The 27,247-nt window shown below is 35.0% G+C and overlaps 1 protein-coding gene across 2 annotated transcripts; it reads right to left on the bottom strand.

Moving 5' to 3' along the window:
- Positions 1 to 3: 3 nt before the first annotated feature.
- Positions 4 to 27,132, bottom strand: ift172 (intraflagellar transport 172). Of its 2 annotated transcripts, XM_058756393.1 has the most exons (48): positions 26,947 to 27,131; positions 26,554 to 26,697; positions 26,290 to 26,402; positions 26,165 to 26,204; positions 26,016 to 26,081; positions 25,842 to 25,921; positions 25,456 to 25,543; positions 25,137 to 25,351; positions 24,923 to 25,046; positions 24,533 to 24,628; positions 24,258 to 24,419; positions 23,766 to 23,819; positions 23,512 to 23,615; positions 22,517 to 22,602; positions 21,304 to 21,416; positions 21,050 to 21,217; positions 20,325 to 20,461; positions 19,986 to 20,093; positions 17,888 to 17,972; positions 17,641 to 17,733; positions 17,222 to 17,299; positions 16,281 to 16,529; positions 16,048 to 16,126; positions 15,798 to 15,918; positions 14,933 to 15,077; positions 14,719 to 14,808; positions 14,192 to 14,289; positions 13,836 to 13,971; positions 13,564 to 13,680; positions 13,311 to 13,453; positions 13,085 to 13,178; positions 12,438 to 12,502; positions 11,621 to 11,801; positions 10,825 to 10,922; positions 9,437 to 9,566; positions 8,405 to 8,503; positions 7,942 to 8,051; positions 7,537 to 7,600; positions 5,118 to 5,204; positions 4,901 to 5,017; positions 4,655 to 4,765; positions 4,424 to 4,543; positions 3,250 to 3,345; positions 2,886 to 2,945; positions 1,929 to 2,027; positions 1,677 to 1,830; positions 1,186 to 1,277; positions 4 to 883 (listed from the first exon to the last, which is right to left on the bottom strand). In XM_058756393.1, exons 1-48 carry the CDS (start codon positions 26,983 to 26,985, stop codon positions 794 to 796), a joined length of 5,238 nt encoding a protein of 1,745 aa, XP_058612376.1. In that variant the 5' UTR covers positions 26,986 to 27,131; the 3' UTR covers positions 4 to 793. The 2 variants fall into 2 exon arrangements, with proteins under 2 accessions (XP_058612376.1, XP_058612377.1); XM_058756394.1 differs by lacking the exons at positions 4 to 883; positions 1,186 to 1,277 and adding an exon at positions 1,357 to 1,464 and having other exon boundaries at positions 26,947 to 27,132.
- Positions 27,133 to 27,247: the final 115 nt, after the last annotated feature.

Raw genomic sequence — 27,247 nt, 5'->3', positions numbered from 1 at the left:
TGATGCCTCATAGTTTAATGCCTTTTTATGGAACAAAGATCTGGCTCGAAATAAAAAGGAATACTCCACATTATTATTACAACATGAGAAGTGAAAATTGTACCAGGCCACAAGTGTGAGAGTCCTCTTTCACCCACAACACGTTATGGTCTCCACAAGGTGGCGTTGTTTGACAGGTGACTATTAATTATCATAAACCAGCTGATCATTATACATAAAAATAAACTATGCTAGTGAACGCCACTGATGAGTTAGAATTAATTTATTCAAAATATGATGCCCAACAGGCATACAGCCTTCAGAAATTTTAGAAATGTTACAACACCTAACAATTCAACAATAATGCTGATTTGTAAAATAGAAGCTTTTTTATTTCAGCTGAATATTCATTTCAAATATCCTCATACAAATGTCCATGAGAACACTGACAATCTTTATGAAGTATCTGGTTTTTATTTAGTGTTTAAATATCAAAATATCCAACTTATATGAACTAGTGGAGTATGTATTACAGTTACTTACAGATTATATTCAAATGAAGATATTTCAAAGGCTTTCTGCAGTCAATCATATTTTACACACACATTAAATGACCTTCAGGCACTGACCTTATGATACTTTAGCTATAAAAAAAAGGTCAGGGAATGATTACCAAGAAGTGAACGTTGCCTTTGGAAAAGAGAATGAAAAAGGCTATATAAATGTTTAAGCAGAACAGCTGGGAGGCGAATGTGAGAGTGAAGAACAGGATGATGACAGATAGAGAAATAGATATTGTGCACCTTCCCCGGTATTAGTGGAAGGAATATCCAGCTGAAGGGAGACCTCCGCACCACTGTGTGATAAATTTCAGCACATCTTGACATTCTGGACTGTGAGTGGTCTAAAGGGTGAAACAAAAACAAGCAATCATGATCAAAGCACCGCAGGCGACCCCAGGCAGGATGGATGGGACAAACTGTGAAGTAATGCGAAAATTGCAAATGCACCCACAAGGATAAAAAAACGATGATGAAATGCATCGAAAGAGAGCATTTACATTTACTTCAACAAAACACACGCTAATAAATTCAGTCCTGAGTGTTAACTTTTGATCAAGAGAACAAATTAATTATAAATCAAACGGCTGCGGTGTGATTGAAGACAAATTGTGAAAGCTCAGAGGTAACAATGACTAACTTGTACCTTTGTAGCCATCAAGAATTTATTCCAGTCATCTTTATTTGCTGCCATCCCTGGTCTTTTGAACTCAATTTTATTTCGCAGGACAGGGTAACCTGTGTTCCAAATAAAAAGAAGAAAAATTAAAATACTTTTGTGTTTTATAATTACACATCACCCAAAAATAAAATTCTGTCAGCAACTACCTTCAAAACGTTCGTTCTTCTCTGATAACACAAAAGGAGACATTTTGAGGAATGTTTTAGCGGTTTTTACAATAGAAGTTAATGGGCCACACTGTCACTGCATGGAGAGAGAAGAAAAAAACCCGTAAAATATCTTTGTTTGCGTTCCACAGAAGTAATAAAGTCATAAATCTTTGGAACGGCATGAGGGTGAGTAAATGACAGAATTTTCATTTTTGGGTGATCTGTCCCTTTAAAAGAGCCAGTTCACAAGCAATTTAAAGGAAACATCACTTCACACTGGATAGTCTTTTGTGCAGATTGCTTCACCTGTGATGACGCAAGGTAGGGACCGGATGCCAGTGCCGGAAGCCACTATGGAGGCTTCATACGTGCCTCTCTCATCCTTCGGCAGCACCTGCTCCACCCGCTGGTCCATGGACACAGTCAGAACCCACTCCCTAATCTCCTCCCTCTTCTCCACCTGAAACACAGCCAATGGGAAGAGTTTACACAAAGGGTAAAAAAAAAAAGATAAATAAATACACTAGCATCAGTGCAGTGTTTGTGGCGAAGGCTTACAGTGACATGTAGCTTTGAAGGTACAGGGACCTCAAATGGGATATCCGTATCCTGGAAGTCTGTATGATCTAAAGCATCCAATGTGCCCTCGTCAATGCCCTGAAAATTTAGAACAATTGCTGAAATTAGATCATTTAAAGAATGTTATTAGAAACAGTACAATAAAAATAGCATTTGAAGGAGCAGTTGAAAGCAGTAAATTAATTTATAAATGTCAATTTTGTAATAAGCACTGTTGTTATAAATATCGACATGGTTATGTTTAAAGTTCACTTAAATTTGTTTTAGATAATTAGACATGACATTATGAGGTCTTGGAAGTCTGGCTGAAACCAGTTTCCTTAGAAGTTACAATCCTGTTCAAAAGTCTGGGGTTGTTAGGATGTTTGTAATATTATTTTATTGAAGTGTCTTTTGCTCACCTCAACTGCAAGGCTGCAATTATTAATCAAAAATGCAATAAAACAGTAAAATTGTGAAATATTATTACGATTTAAAACAAATTTTCTATTTTAAAATATTTTAAAACAATTTGTTTATGTGATGGCTAAGCTGAATTTCTGCAGCCATTACTCTTCAGTGTCACATGATCCTTCAGAAATCATTCTAATATGATTTGCTGCTCAGAAAACATTTATTATCATTAATGAAAACAGCTGTGCTGCTTAATATTTTTTGATAAATATAAAGTTAAAAAGAACAACATTTATTTGAAATAGATTTTTTTTAACAATATAAATGTTTTTCATGTCACTGTTGATCAATTTAATACATCTTCACTAAATTAAATATTTCTTAAAAAAAAAAAACTTAACCCCAACCTTTGACTCTGTAAAGTCTGTACAGTCAATGAATAACTGGGGAGTCTTTTCAAGTGATTTGTAATGTTTAAGTTTGTTTCATTTGAAAGATACGCATCAGACTGCAGTGCACACACAATCAAAAGTCTTTACTTACATCAGCCAAATCCAAGAAGCGGTTGAGGAAGATAAAAGCCATGTTCTCCCATTCCACAGCCTGCATGAGAAATTTTCATCAGTGACACAGAACTGAAAAATGAAAAGTTTAAGAATTCTGCAAAAAAAACTCCAGAAAAAGGAAACATCGCCACTTCGTCTTCACAATGCGAGGCAACTCGAACTGCTTTGCGAATCAAATTATTCACACTTGCTGTGAGCTCTTACTGGAGCAAACAGAGGAGAATTAAGCCAATTTCCCAGGGCTCTTAGCTGCCATCCTGTTCTCTGTCTCACATGAATGGTTGAAGCAGCTATGAGTGAGTGTGTGTGTGTGTTTGGAGCTGGGCTCACTGTGAGTTCACCTTGGCTGCCAGGCCGGCCTCATAAAAGGCCTTGTCAGCTGGAATGAGCTCTGTGTGCCTCAGGAGAGAGATGGACAACTTGGCCGCCACAGAACTCTGTAGACAAGTAAACACACATGCAAAATTACAGTGACAAAGATAACATAAAAGTGAAGTATGTAATGTTTTTGGATGTTAAATTACACTCTCCTATCCCAGTTTATTATACTAAGTCAACATTGGCTTAACCGATGGAATGACATTGGGCCTGGATTATCAGACCAGCCAATTGGAGGTAGGGGATTGTTTTGGAAACTTTTTTGAAATCAGTCATGGAAATTACACATTTGAAAGACAATAATATGACAAGGCATTGACAACACTTTTAACTTTTCATAAATACATTTTTTAAATTTCAGAAGGAAATAATGACTTTATTAATGCCGTTTTTACAACAGCGGGCTTATGCTATACTATGTATTGATGAAAGATTATGAGAACAAATATTTATTCTCTAGAACAGGGGTCTCCCACCCTGCTCCTGGAGAGCTACCATCCTGAAGATTTCAGCTCCAACCCCAATCAAACACACCTGAACCAGCTAATCAAGGTGTTCAGGGCTACTTGATAACTACAGACAGGTGTGTTGCAGCAGGGTTGAAACTGACGTCTGCAGGACGCAATAACAAGAACTGATGATTATTGGCAATAAGACCAGAGATATCTGCAGTAGAACATTGTCTGTAATTTCACACTATCGTTCAAAAATTGGGGGTCATTAAAATTTTTTTAAAGTATTTGATCAAAAATAGAGTAAAATAGTAATATTGTGAAATAATATTACAATTTAAAATAAACAGTTTTCTATTTGAATATATTTTAAAGTGTATACTCCAATCTCCAGTCTTCAGTGTCACATGATCCTTCAGAAATCATTCTAATATGCTGATTTGGTGCTCAAGAAATTTAGTGCTGCTTAATAATTTTATTTGAAATAGAAATATTTCATAACATTATAAATGTCACTTTTGATCAAATTAATGCACCTTGCCGAATAAAAATTGTAATATATTTAAAAACTTAATAAATTAAAAACTTTTGAACTGTAGTGAAGGTTATATTAAATATATTTATGTGATATCAACATGCATATGTAAAACATAAAACAAAGATCTGCTGTGAGGTATATACACACCAGCTGGTCAATGCCTTTGGCTGCAGAGCGTGTGGCGTAATAGTGAGCAACCAGCAGCATCTGCTCAAACTCCTCATGGGCTGGAGAATTAGCTTCTGAAGACTTGGTCAGGTTTTCACACTGCACAGCACAGAGATACTGTAAGATTCACTATTTCCAACTTGAATATAGAATCAATACTGGCTAAATAATTTCCCCAAGTGTAAGCTGCCATAGTAACCCAGAGCTGACCAGCAGTAGAAGGACGTCCCTTAGATCGGCCCACATCCGATAAGCTTCTGCACAATCCCGGTCCCTTAAGCTCACCAGCTCCAGGAACATCCGCTTGTAGATGTTGAAGTTCTGCAAGAAGGAAGGGAAGATGTTTCTGATGAAATCCAAAAGTCCTTATGCTTAAAAGAGATGTATCATGTATCATTTTGCTTTCTTTTGAAAAATAAAAAGTTTGATTCATTTTGCAGACATGATTGGATGTACCTGTGAATAAGCTGGAACGCCATGCTGGGTGTAAAGGTTGAGAACTTTCTCTGCCTCACCCTCTTTGATCAGGTGAGTAGCGTACAGAGCGATGTACTTGTGCAGAACCTTAAAATTCTGTTGGAGAAGGGAAAGGCAGATACTCTGTGAAAATGTTGCCATGTTTCCACACTGACAAGTCTGGGGGGGGGGGATGAATTGCAGATGAATTGGCAACCTGTTTCGAGGCTGTGTCGATACATTTCTCCCACTGTCCTCTCTCAGCGTACATGTCAAGGGCAGCCACCACATCTACTCCAACCAACTGATTGAAAATATAGGAAAACTATTAGGAAAAATTGAAATTTAAAACTAATTATACAATTCCTAATAATATTACAAATATTAATAATATTGTAATATTAATAACATTACAAATATTAATAATTGTATTATTAAACATAAAAACAACTATGCAAATTATTATTATTATTATTAACATAATTGTTCAGTTTATATGATCCTTAATAATACTTTTTATTATTTTATAATTAACTTTATATTTTATATTATTATTAATATATTTTAATTAATTTTTAATTTTTAATCATTTTAACTATTCCTAAAAATTCTAAAATTATTATTATAGAATTATAATTAAAAATATAAAATATATTAATATTATCAAAATAAAACATATTAATTATATTTATTAATTATATTTATAAATACAATAAATAACCATGACCATTAATAATAATAATAAGCAGAAGAATACTGAAAAGTTAAAAATAAATAAATAAAACGGAAAACTACTAGGACAAATTAGGATTAAAAATCATCAAAACTACTAATAACTAAATGATTCAAATGAAATAAAATGTAATTAAAATGTATGAATAATTTACTAATAAACATTAAAAATATTAATAGTAATAAATAATTACGTAAATCATAACAATGACTGTAATTATTATCATTAATATTATTAATAACAATAAGCCTTTAAAGCATCTTCTCATTGCCTATTGCTTTATCGTACAGTCAAAAAGATGAAAAAAAAAAAAAAAAAAATTCTTCTCATACACACAACATAATATAGCACATTCTTGACTGCCTACATTTTATTATGCAAGTGTACATTAAACTAGTTTCCTTGTTAACATTCTGTCTTTCTTTTCAATAAAAAGCCCTCACCTGCATTATACCGTGATTGTAACCAAAATGCCAGTGAAGCATTGCAATGAGAGGCAAGCGCTCACATCAATTTGGTGACTCATATCTGTTATTCTAAATCGAATCAAGCCAATCGTCTCCATTTTTTTCTCCTCCCAACAATAACTGAAAACAATGAAGTACAAGAGCGGAGCAGCTGCAGTCTGCGGTATTATGTTATGCTCATTTAATGCATTCTTTAACCTCAACTTCCACTGCTAGGAAATTGATTTTATTTGTTTGAACTTAAACAGGATTCTGACAGCTAGCAGTTCCCTGACATTTTGAGCCACGATGCTGCTCATGTGGGCGACAAGAGTTCGATTAACAATCCTGTTCCCTTTCGCTCTCCCAAGGTGGTCTACAATACCTGGAGAAAGCTATCTGCTAGTATTCTCATTTATCTCAATGACAACTATCCTGAGTTGTGATGTCAGAAGCAGCAGGCGGGGAAAAATAAGTCAATTTCATGCTTTTAGGAGTCCTCCAAAATAAAATCAGCTATTGGCCAAACATTACTACAATATAATGATATATTTAGATTTATATGCTGCTTGCAATATGCTTATAATGCAAGTTATTAAAATAAAATTTTGATTCATAAAATTGTGGCTCTATTTCAGTCATAAATTTTGTTTAATTGAAAATAATTCAATAAAAAAACTATATTAATAATATAAAATAAACCATGTTAATAATATTTATGAATATAATAAATAACCATGACCATTAATAATAATAATAATAATAATGAATGAATGAATGAATGAATGAATGAATAAATGAATGAATATTGAAAAACAGAAAAATAAAACAAAAACTATTAGGACAAATTAGGATTTAAAATCGAATAATTAAATTGATTCAAATTGAATTAAAATGAATGAATAATTTACTAATAAACATTAAAAATATTAATAATAATAAATAATTACATTAATCATAACAATGGCTGATATTTTTATTAGTATTATTAGTAGCTTCTCATGGCCTAAATTGCTTTAACGTACAAACATTACTACAATATAATGATATATTTAGATGTATATGCCGCTTGCAATATGCTAATAAATGTAAGTTATTAAAATAAAATAAATTGTGATTCATAAAATTGTGGCTTTATTTCAGTCATTAATTTTTGGTTTAATTTTAAAAAATTATGTTTTTTGGTTTAATTAAAAATAAATAATTGAAATTTAAATAAAAAATAAATAAATAAATAAAGTTGTCTATTATCAATAGTGTAGCAATGTTGTAATAATTTTTTAATTTTATATCTACATTTGATGATAAGCTTTTCCATTATGATGTAGTTCCAGCATCTACCACCAGGCTAACCGGCCAAGGCTAAGCAGCCAAACCTTGCATTTGAAGTCTTCTCTGTAATATCTCTAATAATAAAAGCAGAAAATAGACAAATTAATTTGATAAGGTGAACTTACAGAGTCAACTTTGCCTTGATTTTTCAGGTGCTCTTTGTAGCGTTTGTCCACATATTCCTCTAGCCTGTGAAGAGAGGAAATGTCACAAAACGGCAAACTATTATAGAGAGTGATGTCACAGTATTTTCAATAAGACATAAATATATATTCTACTCAAGAATACACCTCATGCAGAACCAGAAAGCATTTAGACTTGATTCCTAAACCTATTTTTCCAGCCATAAAAAATAAACGACAGTCAGAGATAAACTGCGAAGGCCATCTGCACCTCTTTGGCCTTGTGCTGTCGGGCACTTCATTTGTTGTACTGAGTGATTTTTCTGACAGCGAGAGAGTGATTACTGCCTCCCTCTCACATTGTTGGCTGTAGCGTTGTTAGGGGCGACCAGTCTGCTAAGGGCTCACCTTGGATCGAGCTCCTTGGCCACTCTTTTAGCTTTGTTCCATTCTTCTCCCTCAATGAATGCGTCTATGGCGTTCTTAATGAGGTCCAGGTTGAGGTAGAGCTCAGCAGCCTGAAAAAAATAAATAAAAATTTGTATCTCAATAGGTCCGTGGCTGGAGGACGCCGAAGAATAGATGAAGTCTGTGAGCTTTTTGTGCAGTCACATTGCTTTTGTGTCATATACTAAATATACACTCGCACACATGGGCACACAAGCGCACTGAAAGCACCATTTCCTCTTGGTGTGCCGCTCTCACAACACAATACTCCGAAAGAAAAAAAGCTAGTATTTGAGGGATTTTTTCAGTATTTCTGCTCAAAATTGCATCTGTGAGGAAAATAAAAACAAATGTCAATGTCAAATAGAGAGTTTTATATACTTAATGTGATTCTATACCTGAAAAACAAAACAAAGAAACATACCTCGTTGTACTTTCTGAGCTGAATCAGGCGTGGCCCGACGACCTGACTGATGTCCACAGCCTTGTCATGAGATAAAAATTTGATGGCCAATTCTGCTGCCTGGAGGACATGAAAAGATGAGAGAACCTTTGTAAAAACTGTAAATGCAAGAAAAAAACTGATTTTTTTCATGTCAACAGAGTAGCTGTTTAACTGTAGTTAATCTAGGTTGAAAGATTACTGTCGTCTTTTTCACAGTTTATTTATTTATTTATTAATTATTTTTATTTAAACAATTCTTTAGTCTAATATAATTCTAACAGTATTCCGTCTCTGCCAACTGGGCAAAAACTGATTTTTGCAAGACCTTAAATAATAAACTTAAACATTCAACACACTCTGACTTTAATGGGAAAAAAAGAAAAGATCAATCAGTAAAACTTTCTAAGGGATGCAGATGAAAATGCACTGCCTAGTCTTAAATACACAGGGAAATGTGAACATGTGAACCTCTGTCAGAGGCATCTTTGTTAAATAACCAAAACTTGAATAATATGCAAATAAATATAATATATATTTAAAACATAATTGTGATCATTTTTGTCTAGTTTAATTTAATGTTGTTGGTTCCAGTCAGGATTTTTGGTTCTAAAATAAATAAATAAATAAAAAACATACAAATAATACTTTTTTTCTAAAAAAAGTAATAATAAATTAATGTCTTAAAGTGCAGACACATTAGCAAAAAAGATCAACTGTCTACTGTCAATAGTGTGGCAACATATGTAGCACAGCTCACACAAAAGTCACTTTCAAACCAAGTTACTTTCTATTGATCAAGTGGTGAATTTGCAAGACCATCTGAACCCGATGCAAACTCTTTCGCCCTTGTGCAAAATTCCCGGTGGATTTCTACTGAAATTGACTGGATTTTGCACGTGAAAATTCCTAAAATAATTGAAAATGAAATAAAAATAATTTTCTGGACAACAGTGTTCTTTATGTTAGAGAAAATGGTGACTGCAGCCAGGTGTCTCTGAGTCTGAACTTTACCTTCATCCAACACTTCATCAGCAAGTCCATGTTAGATGAGTCCTTCACTTTCAGATAGCAGTCGACGGCTCTGGCATATTCGCCTGTCTGTTCCCACTCCTGAGCCTGCTCAACCATGCCTTCCACACCCCTGTAAACACACACATATACATTTATTTCTCATGGACTTGCAAGACATTTTTACTATCTCCTGCTTTCCTTCCGTCACTTTCGACGTCATAGTACTCAATGGGAAGAAAAACTGAGAAAAACGACAGAAAATACTACCGTTTTAGTAGTGCCGCCTAGATAGTTTGCGTTTCATTTTACTGTGAGAGTTTTGGCCTATTTATTAAAGGTCTTCAGACTTTCCTACTTCAATTCTTGAGATGACCTGGTGGTTAATGACCGTGAAAGCTATATGAAAACCCTTCAGCTTAAAAAAAAATCTAGTACCATGTTTTGTGTGCTTTAATGTTTAGCAATGATGGCTTTAAAACTGCAGAAATTGAATTGAATTTCACAGCTGTGAAGGCAAGCACTCAACCACTTTCTGCTTTATACAACTGTATGTAAGGTTGAGCGCAATGGACAGGCAAAACAAAGCCATATGGCTGAACCCTGTTGAAAAAAATCAGCATAGGCTGGTTAGGAATGTTTTGAAGCATGACAGCTTGTTTGAGCTGGTTTAAGCTGATCCTTAGTTGGCCATGAGCTGGTTTAAGCTGGTTATGAGCTGGTCCTGAGCAGGAGGTAGTTACTTAGGACCAGCACATGATCAACTAAGGATCAGCTTAAACCAGCTCAAACAAGCTGCCATGCTTCAAAACATATCTAACCAGCATATGCTGTTTTGTTCAACAGGGAAGGTACACACACATCCTATACCTCTGCCTTTAGAAAGAAAAAGCACCTTTGGGATCATAAAGTGACCAGTAGAGTCAATTATAAACACAACATGGCAAGAAAGTTCAAACTCTTGATTGAAAATAGGTTAATGATACAAGAAGCCTATATTACTGCTGAGTGGGCCTTGAACTGACTATGCAAAATGTTTCTCCTTTTCTTCCCAGGGAAGACAGCAAAGAAGCCTTTGATGTTTTCCCACAAGTCATTAAAAATAGGAAAATTATCAGTGGAGACGGATTTGCTGCGTGTCTGCGCGTTAATGAGCTGCTCATTATGGATTTAATTTAGGATAAAAAGCTGCCATGTTCTAATAAAGGAGGGAAGCCAAGCAACGAAAAGAGGATCCGAATGTAGTTCAGAGCTTCTAGTTTTTCTGCACAACTGCAGAGCCCTAGTTTCTGAAGAACAATAAACAAGGGAAGATTTTCTGATACAGCAAATGAGACACATATGAAAGTAAGACTAGAAAAAAGTAAAAGATAGTAAAGGAGTTCTTTTACCAGTTGCCCTCGCTTTCATATTCCTTTTGAAGGACGCTCAGCTTGCTGGGCAAATAGTCTTTACATATCCGCATTGCATCAGTCCACATCCCAGCATCCTGGATAAGAGAAATATGGTTCTTCAAAGCCTGCATAACTTAATATTCATAATTAGTTAACAAGAAGAAATCTTACATTTGTTGTCTTACATTAGCTGTTAATATGCAAACTAACAATTTTTTTTAAATCTAATTTTGATCAGTTTTACAGTCTTCTGTAATTTTAATAATTTAATTTGTTGTTGGCTCTATTCCTGTCATGACTTTTTTTTTTTTATTCATTTACAATTTAATATACTAATTCAGTTCAATTATGTCAAATTTAAAAATAATTATTTAAAAAAAAAAAGAATCTTCATCTGGTCTAAATAATTAGGATTTTTTTCTAAAGAAAGATCATGTACAATTGAGAAAAATGATTAAAAATGAATGGATAGTTCTTACAGTCAGATAAAATGTCATTAAAATGAATTATAAAACATTTCCTTTTGTGTTTGACCCTTATCGCATGGATTTGGAACAACATGAGTGCAAGCAAATTAAATTTTTGGGTGAACTATCCGTTTGGTAAAACTTAAAACTTCTAAAAGTAGCTTCCCTGATTCTTCTTAAAAATGTTCAGAAAGTTTAGATCTCCGTGTGCTTCATGGTGATGATGACTACTGCATGGTTGTTGTTAAAGGCATCAATGACATTCTACAGTAAAGAAGATTTTTGTTCTATTGTCTATGTACAGATTGTGCTTGAAGGACTCTTACTTTGTAGTATTTAATTGCTAGCTCTGGCCTTTGGGCCCTGAGAAGGAAGGCCTCAGCTTTTTGGAATTCTTTCTGGTCAAAACAGAACTTGGCCTGGCTCACTAGAATGTCTGCCACACTTTCCGGATCATGAGCCTCTGCCACTCTCTGGGCATTACTCCAGTCCTTGTTATGGACGTGCCTGCAACAGAAATATAGACACGATCACCCATATTTTACATATTATTTTTAGAAATTCTATGATATGTATATACGTACAATGACAACACAGTCAGTTGGGTTAAAGATACTGAAACCATTATGTAAATATCAAATAATAATTGACCAAAGTGTAGAAAAATGGTCCGAAATATATTTTAATAATGTATTTTATAAATAGCCATGAAATAATTTACCTACTCACTGCAAAGCTCAGTTAAGAGTATTTTTGTCCATAAGTTAAGTTTTTCTTACTTCATTGTTTTTTGTTTTTTTTTAGCATAAGGTTCAGTAATATTTGTAATTATAATTATACTTAAAAGAAAAAAAATGACTTTTTAGATCATTAACAATATGACTTCTTGGAGTCGTCAGATCATCTTTGGCTCACTGCCACTGTAGCAGCAAAGCACCAGCATACCACTCCTCCATGAGATCTACAAATCAAACACTCTCAATCCCAGTGCCACCTGCTTCCAGCTACTCATTGCTTGTAATGTGATAAAGTGCATAAAATCAGTAATCTATGCACACAAAAAGTACTGAAGCGATGCAATCCCCCATATAGAGTGGTTCGTATGTACTGGGGAAGGAACGTGAGATATGAAAGCTCACTCACATTAGCACAGCCTCCTTGGGTTTTCCGGCTTTGATGAACTCAGTCTCAGCCTCGTTGAATTTACCCTTAAAAGTTAAAAATGACAATTTAGCTGTGCACCATGCGATCATTAATAATGACAATAATAAACTCTAGGTCTGGGTATTAATAATAATAAAAACTCTGTGCAGGCCTGTTTTAGAGTAAGTGTAGGGTAATGTGTCATAATAAATTTTAATACAAAAATATTTTCAAAATTTCATAGATTTAGCATTCTGCAAAACTACACATTTTTGTAGTCAGGGTGGGAAATTAAATTAATTTTTTAATGTTATTTTATACTATTATATTGATAAATATATTATATTATTATATTTATAATTGTTATTTTTATTTACATTTATTATATTAATTCAAATAAGCCTATAAAAAAACAACAACAAAAAAAACAATAAACATTCAATCTTCACACTGGAATCTGCATTATAAAGACCAAATCACACATGAAAAATGAAAAGACCTCAGTATAATTTGCATTCACAGCCCTGACCTTGAAAGTGGACCATTTTAGTTGTCTTTATCTGTTTCACATTCACACCGCATTTGGCTGGAGCCACAGGCAATAACAGTGTAGAAAAGAGCAATAATTTCTCCCCAGTCTGTAATACCTGGTCCTCGAGGAACATGGCATTTTTGAGATGAATATCAGGAATCTTCTGTTTCATGGCGAGTCGGGCCAACTCAAAGGCAAAGTCAAATGCACTAAAAAAGACAAAGACAAAAAAAATAATAGCCAATTGTACTACGCATTGGTTAATTGTTATATATATGCACCAATTTTAACTGAAAATGGTATAATAGTGTTAGGACTATTAAGTACTAATAGAGACTTACTAGTTATCAGCAGCAAAGTCAATGGCGGTTTCCAGAAAGCCAAACTTGTTGAGCAGCTTAACTGCCGCCTCTCCTCCGAGATTTTTTGCCCAGAGATAGGCCACTTGCTTATGGGCACTGGCTCCTCCATGGGTCTTTGCTATCTGTTGCAAAGACATGAAGAGGAACTTTGAATGTTTAAAGCTCTCTATTTTCAACATTATATCAACTCACGTATCATATAAGACCATGCAGTGTGCACACACACACACACCCGATAAGCTTCCTCCCACATATCATTGACTCTGTACATGTTTACAGCAGCTTTCCAGTCCTGACCCTCTAGGTAATGATACTCCGCTTCCTGAAACCTGGATTCAGCCTCTAGCTCCTGTGATAAACACAGCACACAGCACTCAGACCAAATGAAGGATCTACTGAGCAATAACAAGACAAAACCGCACTGAAAGATATTTGGGTCAAATGTGTTTTGTAACTAAAAGTGAACAGGAAGAGTAAAAGAATGGCACAAATGTCGTCTTGAACCTTAGCCAGGTGAATATGCGTTTCCTGCAGCAGGTCTTTGTGATGAACAGCGACTAAACGGATCATGTCGTCGTACATTTTGTTCTTCTTGTACATAGTGATGGCCAAGTCTGGTTCATCTACCGTGGTAAAAAGCCTAAAGACAGAGAGGTAAATTTCAAACGTGTGAATTCCAATATGAAAAGTGACTAAAATGAGTGAAACTCAAACATGTTGACATTCCCTTAAGAGTTAAAAAAAAAAAACGTTTTTGTCTTTTAAAAAATAAATGAATGTATTAATTATTAGAAATAAACCCAGGCAAAAACATAGGTCCGATTAGAAAAATGACAGTGTGTGTATGTGTATGTTTTTACCTTTCGGCTTCTTTGTACTTCCCCTCTTTCTCTAACTCTTGTGCTCTGCTGATGTAGAGGGCAGACACATCCTCTTGTGACATGCACTTCACAGCAAGCTGTGTCAGAGACGGACAGATAGATAACAAGAGAGGGGAACAAAATTATGCATAATTCAAATGTAAATTGGTGATGATTAGTAATAATTAAAATGTAAATGGTTCATGATTTGGATGAAGAAAAAAACAAAACAATTGCAGTTGTATTCTCAGCTTCCATCCATCCAATTTATAATTACTACTACACACTGATTTGTTAGCATTTTGCTATGCAATTGCTTGAGTTTTCTTGGTGGTTACTAGGCGGTTGCTTTTTGGTCAAAGTCAAAAGAGGCTACCTCAAGTTATATATAAGTCTCAGTTCTCTCTTTCCATGTAAATCTATGCATTTAATCATAAACAAAAATACTGACTTTAAAATATACAGCTATTATTAATGAATGTATAATTTATCAATATCTTTGCAGAGGGGCACAATGTAACACTGACCTTATGAGCTTGCTCCCATCGCCCAGCCTGAGTGTACATATCTATAGCATCTTTGGTTTGATCACCCTTCACAAACAGACGTTCTGCCACCTGCAGTTCAGAGAAACATAATTAGCCAACACAGATTCAAACCAGATCATATTTTTAAAAATGTGAGACCGTTTGTTAATATTTGACAGCTGGAATGTGTTGTTTTTTGCTGTTGTTTTTTTACCTCAAACTCCTGCACAGAAGCATAGTGCTGAGCTATTTTCAGGTAATATTTGGCGGCAGTCTTGTCCTCCTGTTGTTCCAGTATGTGCAATGCTTTCTTCCACTGGCGTGCTGCAATTGCTGCCTCTATGGCCTTGGTGGAACATCTTTAACAGGGAGGAAATGACACACACTCTTAAAAATAAAGGTGCTTCACGATGCCATAGAAGAACCTTTTTGTCTAAATGGTTCCATAAAGAATCTTTAACATCTGAAAAACCTTTCTGTTTCACAAAAGGTTCTTTGTGGTGGAAGAAGGTTCTTCAGATTATAAAAAGGTAAGAAAGAGATGGTTTCTTTAAAGAACCTTTGACTGAATGGCTCTTTGTGGAACCAAAAATGGCTCTTCTATGGTATCTCGGTGAAGAACCTTTTAAGCACCTTTATTTTTAAGAGTGTAGTCGGATAAGGACAAATAAAATGTCACCTGGCTGTTTTTAAGGGCAGGAAAACATAAAAGGTGACAACACAATAATAAACCAGAATGATCACAGCAAAATGATGCAGCCATCTCTGTGAAATGTTCCAAAGGTGACATGAAACAAATTACAGAAGGAACAATTTGAGATTCTATAAGGAATAAAACTTCAACAAAATTAAATAGAAAACATTACATTAAAACATTAACTATATGTTAACCTTCAAACGTTTGTTGGTAAGATTTTTAATGCCTTTGAAAGAAGTATTATGCTTACTTATGCTTACCAAGTCTGCATGTTTTTGTATAATAAACAAATAAATGGTGGTGTAAATGCACCATTTAAATGAAACTGAAGAAAACTTTTTTTTGCCCTGATCTACAGAGGTTTGTTATTCTAGAAGCTCACCCTGCTTCTATGTAATGGTTGATGGCAGCATCCATTTGTTTCTGCTGCACTAGATAGTCACCCCACACTTCCTCCAGCTTTACAACTTCTGCAGGAAACGCAACGCGAGCCAGATCCACCGCTGTGGAAGCACAATGCAATCAGCAGAGGTCAATGAAGGCAATGAATCTAAAGCTCTGATGCTTTGCATTACAACCACTTACTTATTGTTTAAATTGAAATATAACACCCTATTCTGATTGTTGCTCACCTTTCTTAAAAGCATTTCCCTTGCGGTAGCACTCCAAGGCCTTCTGATTATTTCTTGTCCTTTCAAGCAGGTCGCCTGCCTGTGGAGTTTAATAATACTTAGAAGTATGAATAATTAGAAGTAAAACAATTTCCCTTCAAATCTGTGAAACAATACCATGTCAGTATGAGTGGTTGTGCTACTCATTTGAAAGTTTTGTCAAGCCACATGCCGTTGTTGCAGGTCAAACTCACCCTCTCATAAAACTCTCCTTTAATGAGTGCAGCAGTGATGCGGCTGATGATGTCATGGCTTGATAAGAGCTCGTCTCTGCTCATAGCCAGCCAAGCAGCTTTGGCAGGAAGTCCTGCTTTCAGGTAGAGGTTAACAGCACCAGTGAAGTCTCCTTCATTCTCCTTCACCTCACCGGCTTTCTCATTCTGATTGGTCTCCATTAGGTAAGAATAGTAACTGCGTCTCAAATTGTCCAACTCTGTGTGGCCCTTCAAGGGGGATATACACATTTAATATTAGTAAAAAGCTGATTTTGCAGCATCACAGACAGCTCCTAAATGCAGATAATCTAAAATGCAACTAACCATATAAGTGTGCATAGTTAATATAGCGACATAAAAAGGCTTATCGACTTTTATAAGAGATTAGAAAATAGTTGTGTGATATGCCTTCATCCTCAAATAAACACGAACAAAACTATACAAGTTTTATAAGGGATTAGAAAATAGTTGTGTGGTATGCCTTCATCCTCAACAAAACTACACAATTTAAATGAAAATATGACCGAGACGATGGAATCTCTCAAAATGGAAATAAACAGGGTTTGTGCTGTCTATAACATGTTTTATGGTGTGAATTATTGACTGCTGACAGAGTGAAACCATCAAAATTCAAGAGACATTCAGAATCCAGGCACTCAGTGATTTAGTATACTGTTGCAGTTCATAGTATTATTGCAATGGAAGCAGAGTAATAAATTGCAATGTTTGATTTTAAGGACTTTTATCTGTTTTTTTTACTTGTGTACAGTAAACAAATCTGGTTCCATGTTGGATGACTACTTGAGTTCTAGTGTATCTGAGTGAAACTTGTTGAGAACCCCTGTTTTAGGCTAAATAAAACAAGACATGGACTAGAGGTTATGAATATTTATGATATTGTATGTAAAAACAGATATTACCTTCGCCTCTGCCACTGCAATACATTCATCCCACATGTGAAGCTCCTGGTACATTTCCATCACTTCATCCACTGCATTCTGCAGAGTTACAGCAATATTACTTGCAGCTATCAAGATATAACCATCTCAGCTCTGTTGCTCCCACGTATGAACTGTCCAATGCCATTTTTGAACTCAATTGGCAAATGGATAAAGAAAAGCAGTGGAAAATACTGAAATATTTCATAATTATTAATTTAATCATTTTAATTATTTGTTTTTTTTAATTATTAGTTTTAACTTAATTTATTGTTCAATTTAAAATTGACTTAATTTTTAAATAAACAGTTCAAAAACATGTTTGTTCATTTATTTGTTAATTTAAAAAGGGTTTTATTAAGTGGCACTCCTACTTGCAAGTATCAGAAACTATTCTTTACCTGTTCCATGTAATACATCTCTGCAAGCTTGAAGTTCTTATCCAGCATGGCCAGTCGTGCTTTCACCTGGTAGTGGCCTGTACCATCACCACCCTACAGGAGAGAATATAACATTGAAATGTAAAATACATAAGCACAAGTACAACAACAAAAAATTTACATTCCACAAGTGAACAGACATAATATTAGAGATGCTACAGGTTGAGGACCTGTCTGTCCTTCAAAAAACATTGTATGCACTACATACATATTCCTTTGAGACTGCATCTGCAATTTTGTTGGTCTCATTTAGGAATCGGGCTTTGGATACATCTCCAAGGGCTGCAAAACACCTGCGGAAAAAAACCCAACAACACCTCAGAAGAGAAATAGTAAATAACGACCAAATACAAACATCACATGCCGTATCATTTCACATTCTACCACCAATTCTGCAATAACTCAGAGCATTTAGGTTGGACAGCACTGATCAGCCATGATGACATGTCTAAAAGGGACTTCAAGCAAAAGAGTATTCAGTCAATTCTTTCATTTGCATTCTCCTTCACGGTCAGACCATTTTTTTTATCTGTATGCTTCATGCAGATAAGCATATATAACAAACCAATCCTGCATTATTAAAGACCCTCTAATTTAAATTCCAGCTTCAAGCCCTCTTAAAAATGCTTATACAGTAAAAGGAAAACTCTAAACATGCTCACTGCCTCCTAAAGCGACTGGATGCCTTTTTAAGAGAACCTTTGGTGCTTAGTGCTAAAGCTTTTATCCTCCCGCACAAGCTCAGGTGAAGGGTTTTTTCACTTTTGCAACAGATTACACACACATTTTTCTTTAGGCAGAATATTATCTGAGACACATTTCAGCATTTAAAATGTAATATGCAGAGCAACTTTCTTAAAGGATCTTTTGACTAATGCTTTTACCATGCATTAAACATTCACTGCTATATGCAAAATAGTGACTCTTTCCTTAAAATGATATATTACTGTTTTTGCCTATAGAACAATTCAGAATATATTCAAGATGATGCATCATACATTTTCATTTTTATTCTCTGAGGTCAATTTATAATGCTATTCAGGTTTTTTTATAGATACTTTTTTTCCACCAAAAAGAGTTTTACGTGCCCACCCTTTCTCTGACCCATTCACTCCGGATCCATTGATGTGCAAGTAATGTAATGCTAAATTTGACCAAATCTCTTCTAAAGAAGAAACAAACTTGTCTACATCTTTGATGGCCTGAGGGTGAGTAAATTTTCATTTTTGGGTGAACTAGTTCTTTAAGATTTCTATGCAAACAGCATTGTCCCCTGTGAAACGAGTCAAATATGTCAAATATGGTTTTTAACTGCCCCAATATCAGCCTGAATTACATTTTGACACACATTTACATATGGGTGGTCATGTGTTAATATATAAATTCACAGTCACTAAAGGTAGAGACATTGTTACAGATTAGTTTGAATAATTCTTTTTGAACTTATTGGGCAAGATATTTTGAGTACAGTGTGCCTACAGTAAATGCTTTCATTTCAAATGATCAAGGAATATTACATATTCATGATTCGACCCCTTTAAGAATGCATTGTTACTGTGCTGATTCAATGTGTTTATATTTAATTGTTTAGTTCTTCTGTAGTGCCAATTAGATGCATATTAAGAGCAAATAAAAATAAAAAAAGAAAGGTGCAAAAATAAATGCAGCAATGCTATTAATAGAATGAAAGAATCGTTAAGAAAGACAGTAAGATTATTGTATTTATGTAATCATGTGAAAGGTGTTTTTTCTATTGTCGGTACAAGGGCTGTAATTAATGTTTATTCGCACACATCTGCCAGAGACTGCGCTGTCTTTGGGTAGGTAGGTGTTGGTAAAAAATAAAATAAAATATTCTTGCATGGGTTTGTTAAGGTGGCACAACAAAGAAATGATTTAATTAAAGTTTAATTTATTTGTATTTAACACTTCAAAAATCATAATCAACTGCACTGCAAAATTGTGCTGTGTGCTGTGCTGCTCCTTTAACATCATGTAAGAGATCTGTCGCCTATAAATGCAAGTAACCAACTATTAAATGATATGACCCTAATGTCAGTTCTGCAACTTTAAAACGGTCTTACTTAAAAGTACGACGACCCTTTGTAAAGTTCAATAGAAGAAGTTAAATTTAAAAAAATGATTCTGAGATCATCTGTAAAGGAATTCAAAGAAACATGATTTTTGAATTCTGTCATACTGGTTCCTAATTGTCAAGGTTAGACACATGATCTGGACAGCTATGCTGAAGTCATCGCAACAGGAGCTGAGTCATAGAGGTGGGTGGACTGTCTTGCTTGTCTAACCTCTCAGCGATATGGAGCTGTTGTGCCTCCAGGGAGAGTTTACTCAAAGTCTTCCACATGGCCTCTGTCTCTGCCGACATCTCCAGGGTCTCTAGGAATGCTGTAGCTCTGCACACACACACATACACACAAGTCCAGCTATGAATAAGAATACTTACATAATTTAAAGGGATAGGTCACCCAAAAATAAAAGAAGCCATTGTTATTTAAACTGTTTTGGTAACCACTGATTCCATTGAATCATTGAGACATTTCTCAAATTATCTTCTTTTATGGGGATGAGGGTGCCAGAATTTTTTTGCTCTTTTTAAAAAAATAAAATAAAATGCTCTTTTTTACCTGTAATAGTCACCATCATCAATGGCTGTGCCAAATTCAATCAACCCCTCATCCAGAGTGTAGGAGACAGAGTTAACCCCTTCAGTCACAATGACTTCAGTTTTTCCATTGGATCTTTCCAGATCTACAATATCACCCTGTCGCAACACAAGTCACATGATTAAACTTACAGTTGACTCAAACAATAAACTGAAATGGTAAGGTGCAAATTCATTAAACAGCATTTCGGTGAAAAATCTTATAATAAATACTACTTTATTCATTTTTTCTCTGTTGATCATGGCTGCAATAATTCACCAAAAATGATTAAATGGTAAATAATTACACTACCATTCAAAAGATTTGGTCAGTATGATTTCTTTTAAGAAATGTATACATTTATTCAGGGAGGATGCATTAAATTGATCAAAAGGGAATTATAGAAAGATATTTGTGTTACAAAAGATGTTACAAATTAAATGCTGTTCTTTTTAACTTTCTATTCATCAAAGAATCCTGTCACAGTAAACAAAAAAAAACTGAAATATTGTTAGTTTCCACAAATATATTGAGCAATACTGTTTTAAATATTGATAATAAGAAGAAATCAGCATATTAAAATTCAGCTTTGACATCACTGGAGTAAATTCCATTTTAAAATATAGTCAATAGAACCTTTCACAATATGTATAACTATTAATAAATATATAACTATTAACTCCGAGTGAGCTCCGACTTCAGCTCACCTTGAGGGGAAACATCGTGACCCTCTCCGGGCTGTCGATGGTGTACCAAACACACAGGTTTCCTCTGTTCTGGGCCACAACTACATCACTACCTGGTACCCACTGAACATAAGGACAGAAACTCAGCATGGTGCTCTTCACGCTGCTCTCGATGTCGTACAGGTGCAGCTGAATGTGGAGAAAGAGATCAAAGTGACAAATCGTTCTGATTTTACTAGTAATATTAGAGCTTAAATAACAACGTTGGCCCTTACCCGGAGTTTCTTGTCCCTAAAAAGCAGTTTACGCCCCGTTTCATTCAGCTCCAGCCAGTCTATCTTGGAGTCATGGCTTATAGTGCCCAGATTATACCCACCCACCAGGTCCACTGAGAAAAACAGGAAGAGAAAAGGATTATGGGAGATGAATGCACCAAACACCAGATGCAGATCCAAGGTCAGAAATGAAGCATTACAGTTAAAACTTTTAAACAGTAAGAGACTTTTAGTCAATGTTTTTAAAGAACGGATTAAGTATTTTCAATCCCCAAAAAATCTATAAAAAATCAGAATGATAAAAATTTGGAGATGGCTGCCATGCGTGCACACACTTGTACACAAAGACATGCAGCAAAAACGGAGGCACTGCCTTTCATACAGACCCTGAACATCCGTGCCCTAACAAAAACAAATCAATGAGTCTTTCATGAATCACGTTCTGTGACGCTTTCCTGAATTTCTGGCTCTTTGTTCACAAATAACCATTCTGATGGGAAGCATCACTTATGGAGGAGGGCGAGGGGGGAGAAGGAGAGGAAAAACACTTTCCAATTTGCACTTTCTGAACAGGTTTTAAGCACATGGATCAGTGAGGGGGAAAAGCACTCTGCTGTCTGTCAGAGGAAAATAAATTGGATGAAAGTTGTTTCTCATTTTCACCACCTGAAGAAGAAACAAGGCAAGCAGGACAGTGGGAGCATGCCAGGACTTAATTAGCACAGGAAGTGGTCAGAACCGTGGCAGATGGCTGACGGTAGCTGGTGAAGGAGAGGGCCGAGACGACAACACAGCGGGGCCGGTGTCTAACTGAAAGGTAACGTCCGAACTGACCGAACGTCAATACACCTTCCTACTGTCCCTCAAATGATCCTCTCTCCAAATAATGGGTCATATGGAGAAGGTGTGCCATTTAGAGCGGAAACAGATGATTATGTAATCAAAACCACCGATGACGTTGTTTCATTAAGCTGTTGATGACAACAGACTGAAATTCCTTCATGAGCTAATGTGACTATAATTATACATATTTAGTGCATTTTTGCTTTTGCTCAATGGGCTAAATGTCTGTTTTTCACACAGGACATGCAAAACTGAGCTATAAGAGTGGGAAGACATGTGATTAATCAAAACTTTATAATAAAACGGTATTCAAATAATTTTTTCATTTTAGTAAATAATAGATAACATCTCTGTCTGTACAGTAACTCACCGATAGCAATAGTTTTTATGTCAATCAGGTAAGCCAACTTTTTGTTGTTCTCCACTCCCCTCTGTCTTCTCTCATTCAGACGCACACTGCAAACACAAACACACAAACCGAGGAATAAACACTTCCTGTGGGTGCTGAGGGACCTGTCAGTGCTCCATCAAGAGGAACCAAGCACTGCATTCTGACAGCACCTGACAGGCTTTATACATGAATGCTGATTTGTGATGACTAGTTCTTCTCACTAAGAGCCAGCCGGAATGACAGTACCAGGACAACTGAGAAATCGAAGGTAAATTACGCCATCTAGTGGTCGGTATTAGACATGACTTTTCTGGGTAAAGTAACTCTTTATCATACAGAGTAATAACTCTTGTACAAAAGTTTTGTTCACTATGAAATTGTGATACATTAAGTGTTGGAACAAAAAAATAACAGATGGGCATTTATTGTATTCAAATTTTGTATTAATTTATTAAATAATTATTAGTAGATTATGTACTAAATATATTAAAATATTATAAATAATATATATTACATTACATACTATAATAATAAATAATACATATATATATATATATATATAAAAATAACATTTATTTGATATATATATAATTAACATTTATTCATAATAATTTGAAATATATGTGTGTGTGTGTGTGTGTGTGTGTGTGTATATTTATACATATATATATATATATATATATATATATATATATATATATATATATATATATATATATATATATATATATATATATATATTTTTTTTTTTTTTTTTTTTTTATTTATTTTTTTTTTTTTTAATCCAATATATAATTTACAATAACATTACTTTTTAAATAGGGAAAGTCATTACAAAGGTAAAAAAGGTTTTTACATTTTTTGATGAAGAATTATAAAATCAAATGTAGTAACAAAGTAAATCATTTTGAATTTACTTTGCCTTGGCTTTTAAAATGGCTTTTGCTTTCCAAAGTGTTTCCAAAATGGCAGACCTGATGAGGTGTGGGTTCATAAACTCTGTCCGAACAGATCCCAGGATTTCATTGCTTCCGTATTCCACCAGCGCCAGCTCTCCAGCATTGAAAATCATGCACACCTACCCAGAAATATAGCAATTTACAATTAGACAGCAATGACTTTAATTATACCAGCTAGGGCTGCATGATTCATTAAACCCAGTTGTTTTCCCTTTGCACCATTCTGAGGTATCTTAATAACACACAATAATATAACAAAAACACTGTACCGTTTCATTTTCAAAGAAAAACTTTTCATTTCCCCCGGACCCCTGCCAAGCCACCTGTAATGGGAGAGTGATGTTGTTTATTGAAGTACAACACGGTCATCAACTTTTGCTTTCCACTACATTACACAGAAAGACGCAGAGGCAGAGAGACATTGCAGCCAAGGCCCTTCACCATTATCCTGTTTGTCACACTGAACTTTCTTCCAACTCCCATAAGAGCACTTTGGAAACTCAATTAAACATGGATTAACACAGTGAACCATGACAGCCCTTGAACTTTTAATTAGACATTTTAAACCTTGGTCCACCCGATGGAGGCATTGACTCTGTTACAATATGAGAAAACTTGTCCAGAAACAGTTTAAATCCAGACCGTTTTATCTAAACCGAGACTTTAATACACACCGAATGATCAAGAATGGTAAAAAATTATATAACAACACTACATATAAGAAATAAAGCAACTGTGAATAATCAAACAAGACATCCTACCTCACTTAATTTGTTGGATACCAGGTCTCCCAGCAGCAGTGTGTCAGAGGTGTGAGCCACAAGATATCGATCTTTTCCCATGACTTTCACCTCATCTATCTCATAACCATACTGAGATTTCAACACCACTCGTGTGCCAGTAGACAAATTCTTCACAATCACCTGGGAGGGTTTATGAAACAAAGTTTTAGAACATCTAGTTTGTAGGATGTAAACAAGATTCTAAATAATTGTCACGACTGAAATGAATGGAAATATCTAAAAGTATTGCTCACTTGACTTAGTCCTACATATGTCATCTCAAATTTGTTCTTGTAAATACTCCTCCGAAGACAGCAGTCAAACAACTCGACTCCTCCACACAGTGTGCCCTGCAATTTAGAGACGTAATTAGACATCATCTCCAGTTGGCAGCCACCAAGTGGCAAAGCAGCACCTCAACATCATTGAACCACGGTTTCTTTTGTTTTTGTAATACCACTTATAGCTTACCAAATTGTAAACATCCTGCAGACAAACTTCTGAGCAGAAGTGTATATGCAGGATTCAGTATAGTTTGAGAAAACTTCTCTTTAGTGTCCACAGTTTGAGTATATGAACACAATAAAGATGTTCTGAAAAACTGTTCTGAAATCTTTTTTAAAAAATTGGCCATCCAGACTGACCACAGAAAGCCGAGAGCCATCTTTCTTCCAGGAAAGAGCTGTGATGGTGTACATGTTTGGAATCTCTTTGGGAGAAGATTCATCCCACATGCCTTTTCGAGGACTCCAGTTGAAAACTCGCAACCTAAAGAAAACAATTTAGCATAAGAGATACATCACAACATTGGAAAAACATTTTTGTTTTCTATTTAATGTGTTCAAACAGCTTTCTCACCTGTCATAGCTTCCCACGACTATGGACTGGCCACTGGGGCTAGATGCTGCGACTGTGAATTCCTTTTCGGAGCGATCTCGGCTGTAGTCAAATGTCTGAAGCACGTGGCCCTCCCTTCCATAGGCCACAATCTTTTTATCGCATCCAGCCACAATTATGCTGTTGGTGCCCCATGCCATGGCGTACGGTGGGCATGCATGAGTCAACAATTTGCCCTTTCAACAATCAGAACAGATAAATATTAAATAATCAGTCATTTAAGCACATGCAGATATACTATTTTAATTCACATATGCATGTTATGTTATAAATACATTACCTGAGATTCTCCAGATCCTTCATCATCAAAGAAGTACCGAACAACCGTTCCATCTGCATGACCAGAGAGGATTCCCTTCCCTAAGACACTGGTAAAATGGACCAAGGGAGATAAACAGTGTTATAATGAAATGACTAAAACTGAAATTAAAATAAATTATAGCTATATATAATCTAAATATAATGTAGAAATATTAAAAAATAATAAAAAATATTAAAATTAAAAATATAAACTAAAACTAAAAATATAACATTAAAATATACTTCAATATGAATAAATCCTATAATAGTATATAAATAATACTAAAATAACACCCTAAGCAAATCAGAAAATGGCGCTTGGACAAAGAAGCAAGCATCAATAGAGTCAGGATTTTAAATACATACTTTGTCGTTAGTGAGACAACATAAGAGTCCGTTCCATAGATCGTGGAGGACTTGCTTGTTTTTGTATTGGCTTGTCGAACCTGCATTTAACATTAAAAACACTCACAAAATGAATTCTCACAAAATAGAAAATTCAGCTAAAGGTTTAAAGCATAGAAAATGTGCCACACTTACTTTTCCCTCTGCTAGTCCAAATATTATTGTATGCTCTGATGGCCAAACCAGACATGTTACAGCACTCTAGAGAATAAAAACAAAGTTAATGCACACAATATATGGCACTTCTGCCAATGATATATCATATTTATCATCAAAATACTTACTGTTTGAATAAATTTGTTGCAAATAACCTTTTTATCTCCCCTGGGACAGAAAACATCATATTAGAAATACAAAATAATACAATAATGCAAATTATGCTTGTATGCAAGCATTCTGAGATCCTTACCACTCCTCCCCAATTTTGTAAACAAATATAATATTGTCTGTTTGAGCCACTGCTATCTTGGTTGAATCGGGAGCGAATGCCATGGACTTGACCACATAGGTTTTCTTTCCATACTGCAACAAATTACAAAATCATAACATCATACCTTTTCTTGATGTACTAAGAAATTACATATAGCATTGGTAGACTACAGCATTTATTTCGTAGATTTAATATCAATTCAATAATTCAACTTACTCAATAATTCAATAATTGATAACTTACTTTGGGGTCTGCAGGTTTTGTAGTAAATCTGTCTCGTTTTTCTCCTTGCTCATCATACAGTATAACCACTCTATCAATAGTGCACACTGCAAACTTTGCATTGTTAGGAGCCCAAGCCATACAGGTGACTTTAGCAGCTCCATCCTAAAGAAAGGCATTACAGAAACACGACGTTCAGTGCAGAGTCTTTGAGTCGCTTGCTGAGATTTGAATAACATTCGGAATGTGATTTCTGCTGTTTCTTTGCACAACGTAAATGCATAAACTGAAATCTGGCAAGAGACTTAAGCATCCTAGTGTTGCTAAGCTAAGAAGCGTTATAATGCCTACAGATAGCGGATTGCCAAGAGCTAGTTAGCTAGCGTCGCTAAATAACGTGGTAAAAATATTTACCTGAGGAGTTAGAAGAGTCTTCAGATACTTTAGCTGCATGCTTCACTTTTATAAAAGATTCAGCGGAGTTATACGGACGTATTTCTTGATATAGCCATATTATGGGTAATAGTTGTCAGGCTGTAGACATTTTGGTAAACATAGCTTTCTCCCTGGTTACCGTCGCCAAGGAAAGAACGTATGACGTGGTTACGTAGAACGATCCGAGACGTGTTTGAATTTGTTTACTGCAGTTCTTTTTTCAAAAATGTTATTTTTTGATCAAAAGCACTTGATGATGACTATGTTTAATAATGCTATA

This window comes from Onychostoma macrolepis, chromosome 20 (assembly GCF_012432095.1).
Source record: "Onychostoma macrolepis isolate SWU-2019 chromosome 20, ASM1243209v1, whole genome shotgun sequence".
Lineage (NCBI taxonomy): Eukaryota > Metazoa > Chordata > Actinopteri > Cypriniformes > Cyprinidae > Onychostoma > Onychostoma macrolepis.
The sequence above is the reverse complement of the archived record's forward strand: the minus strand, read 5'-3'. Positions and strand labels throughout refer to the sequence as shown.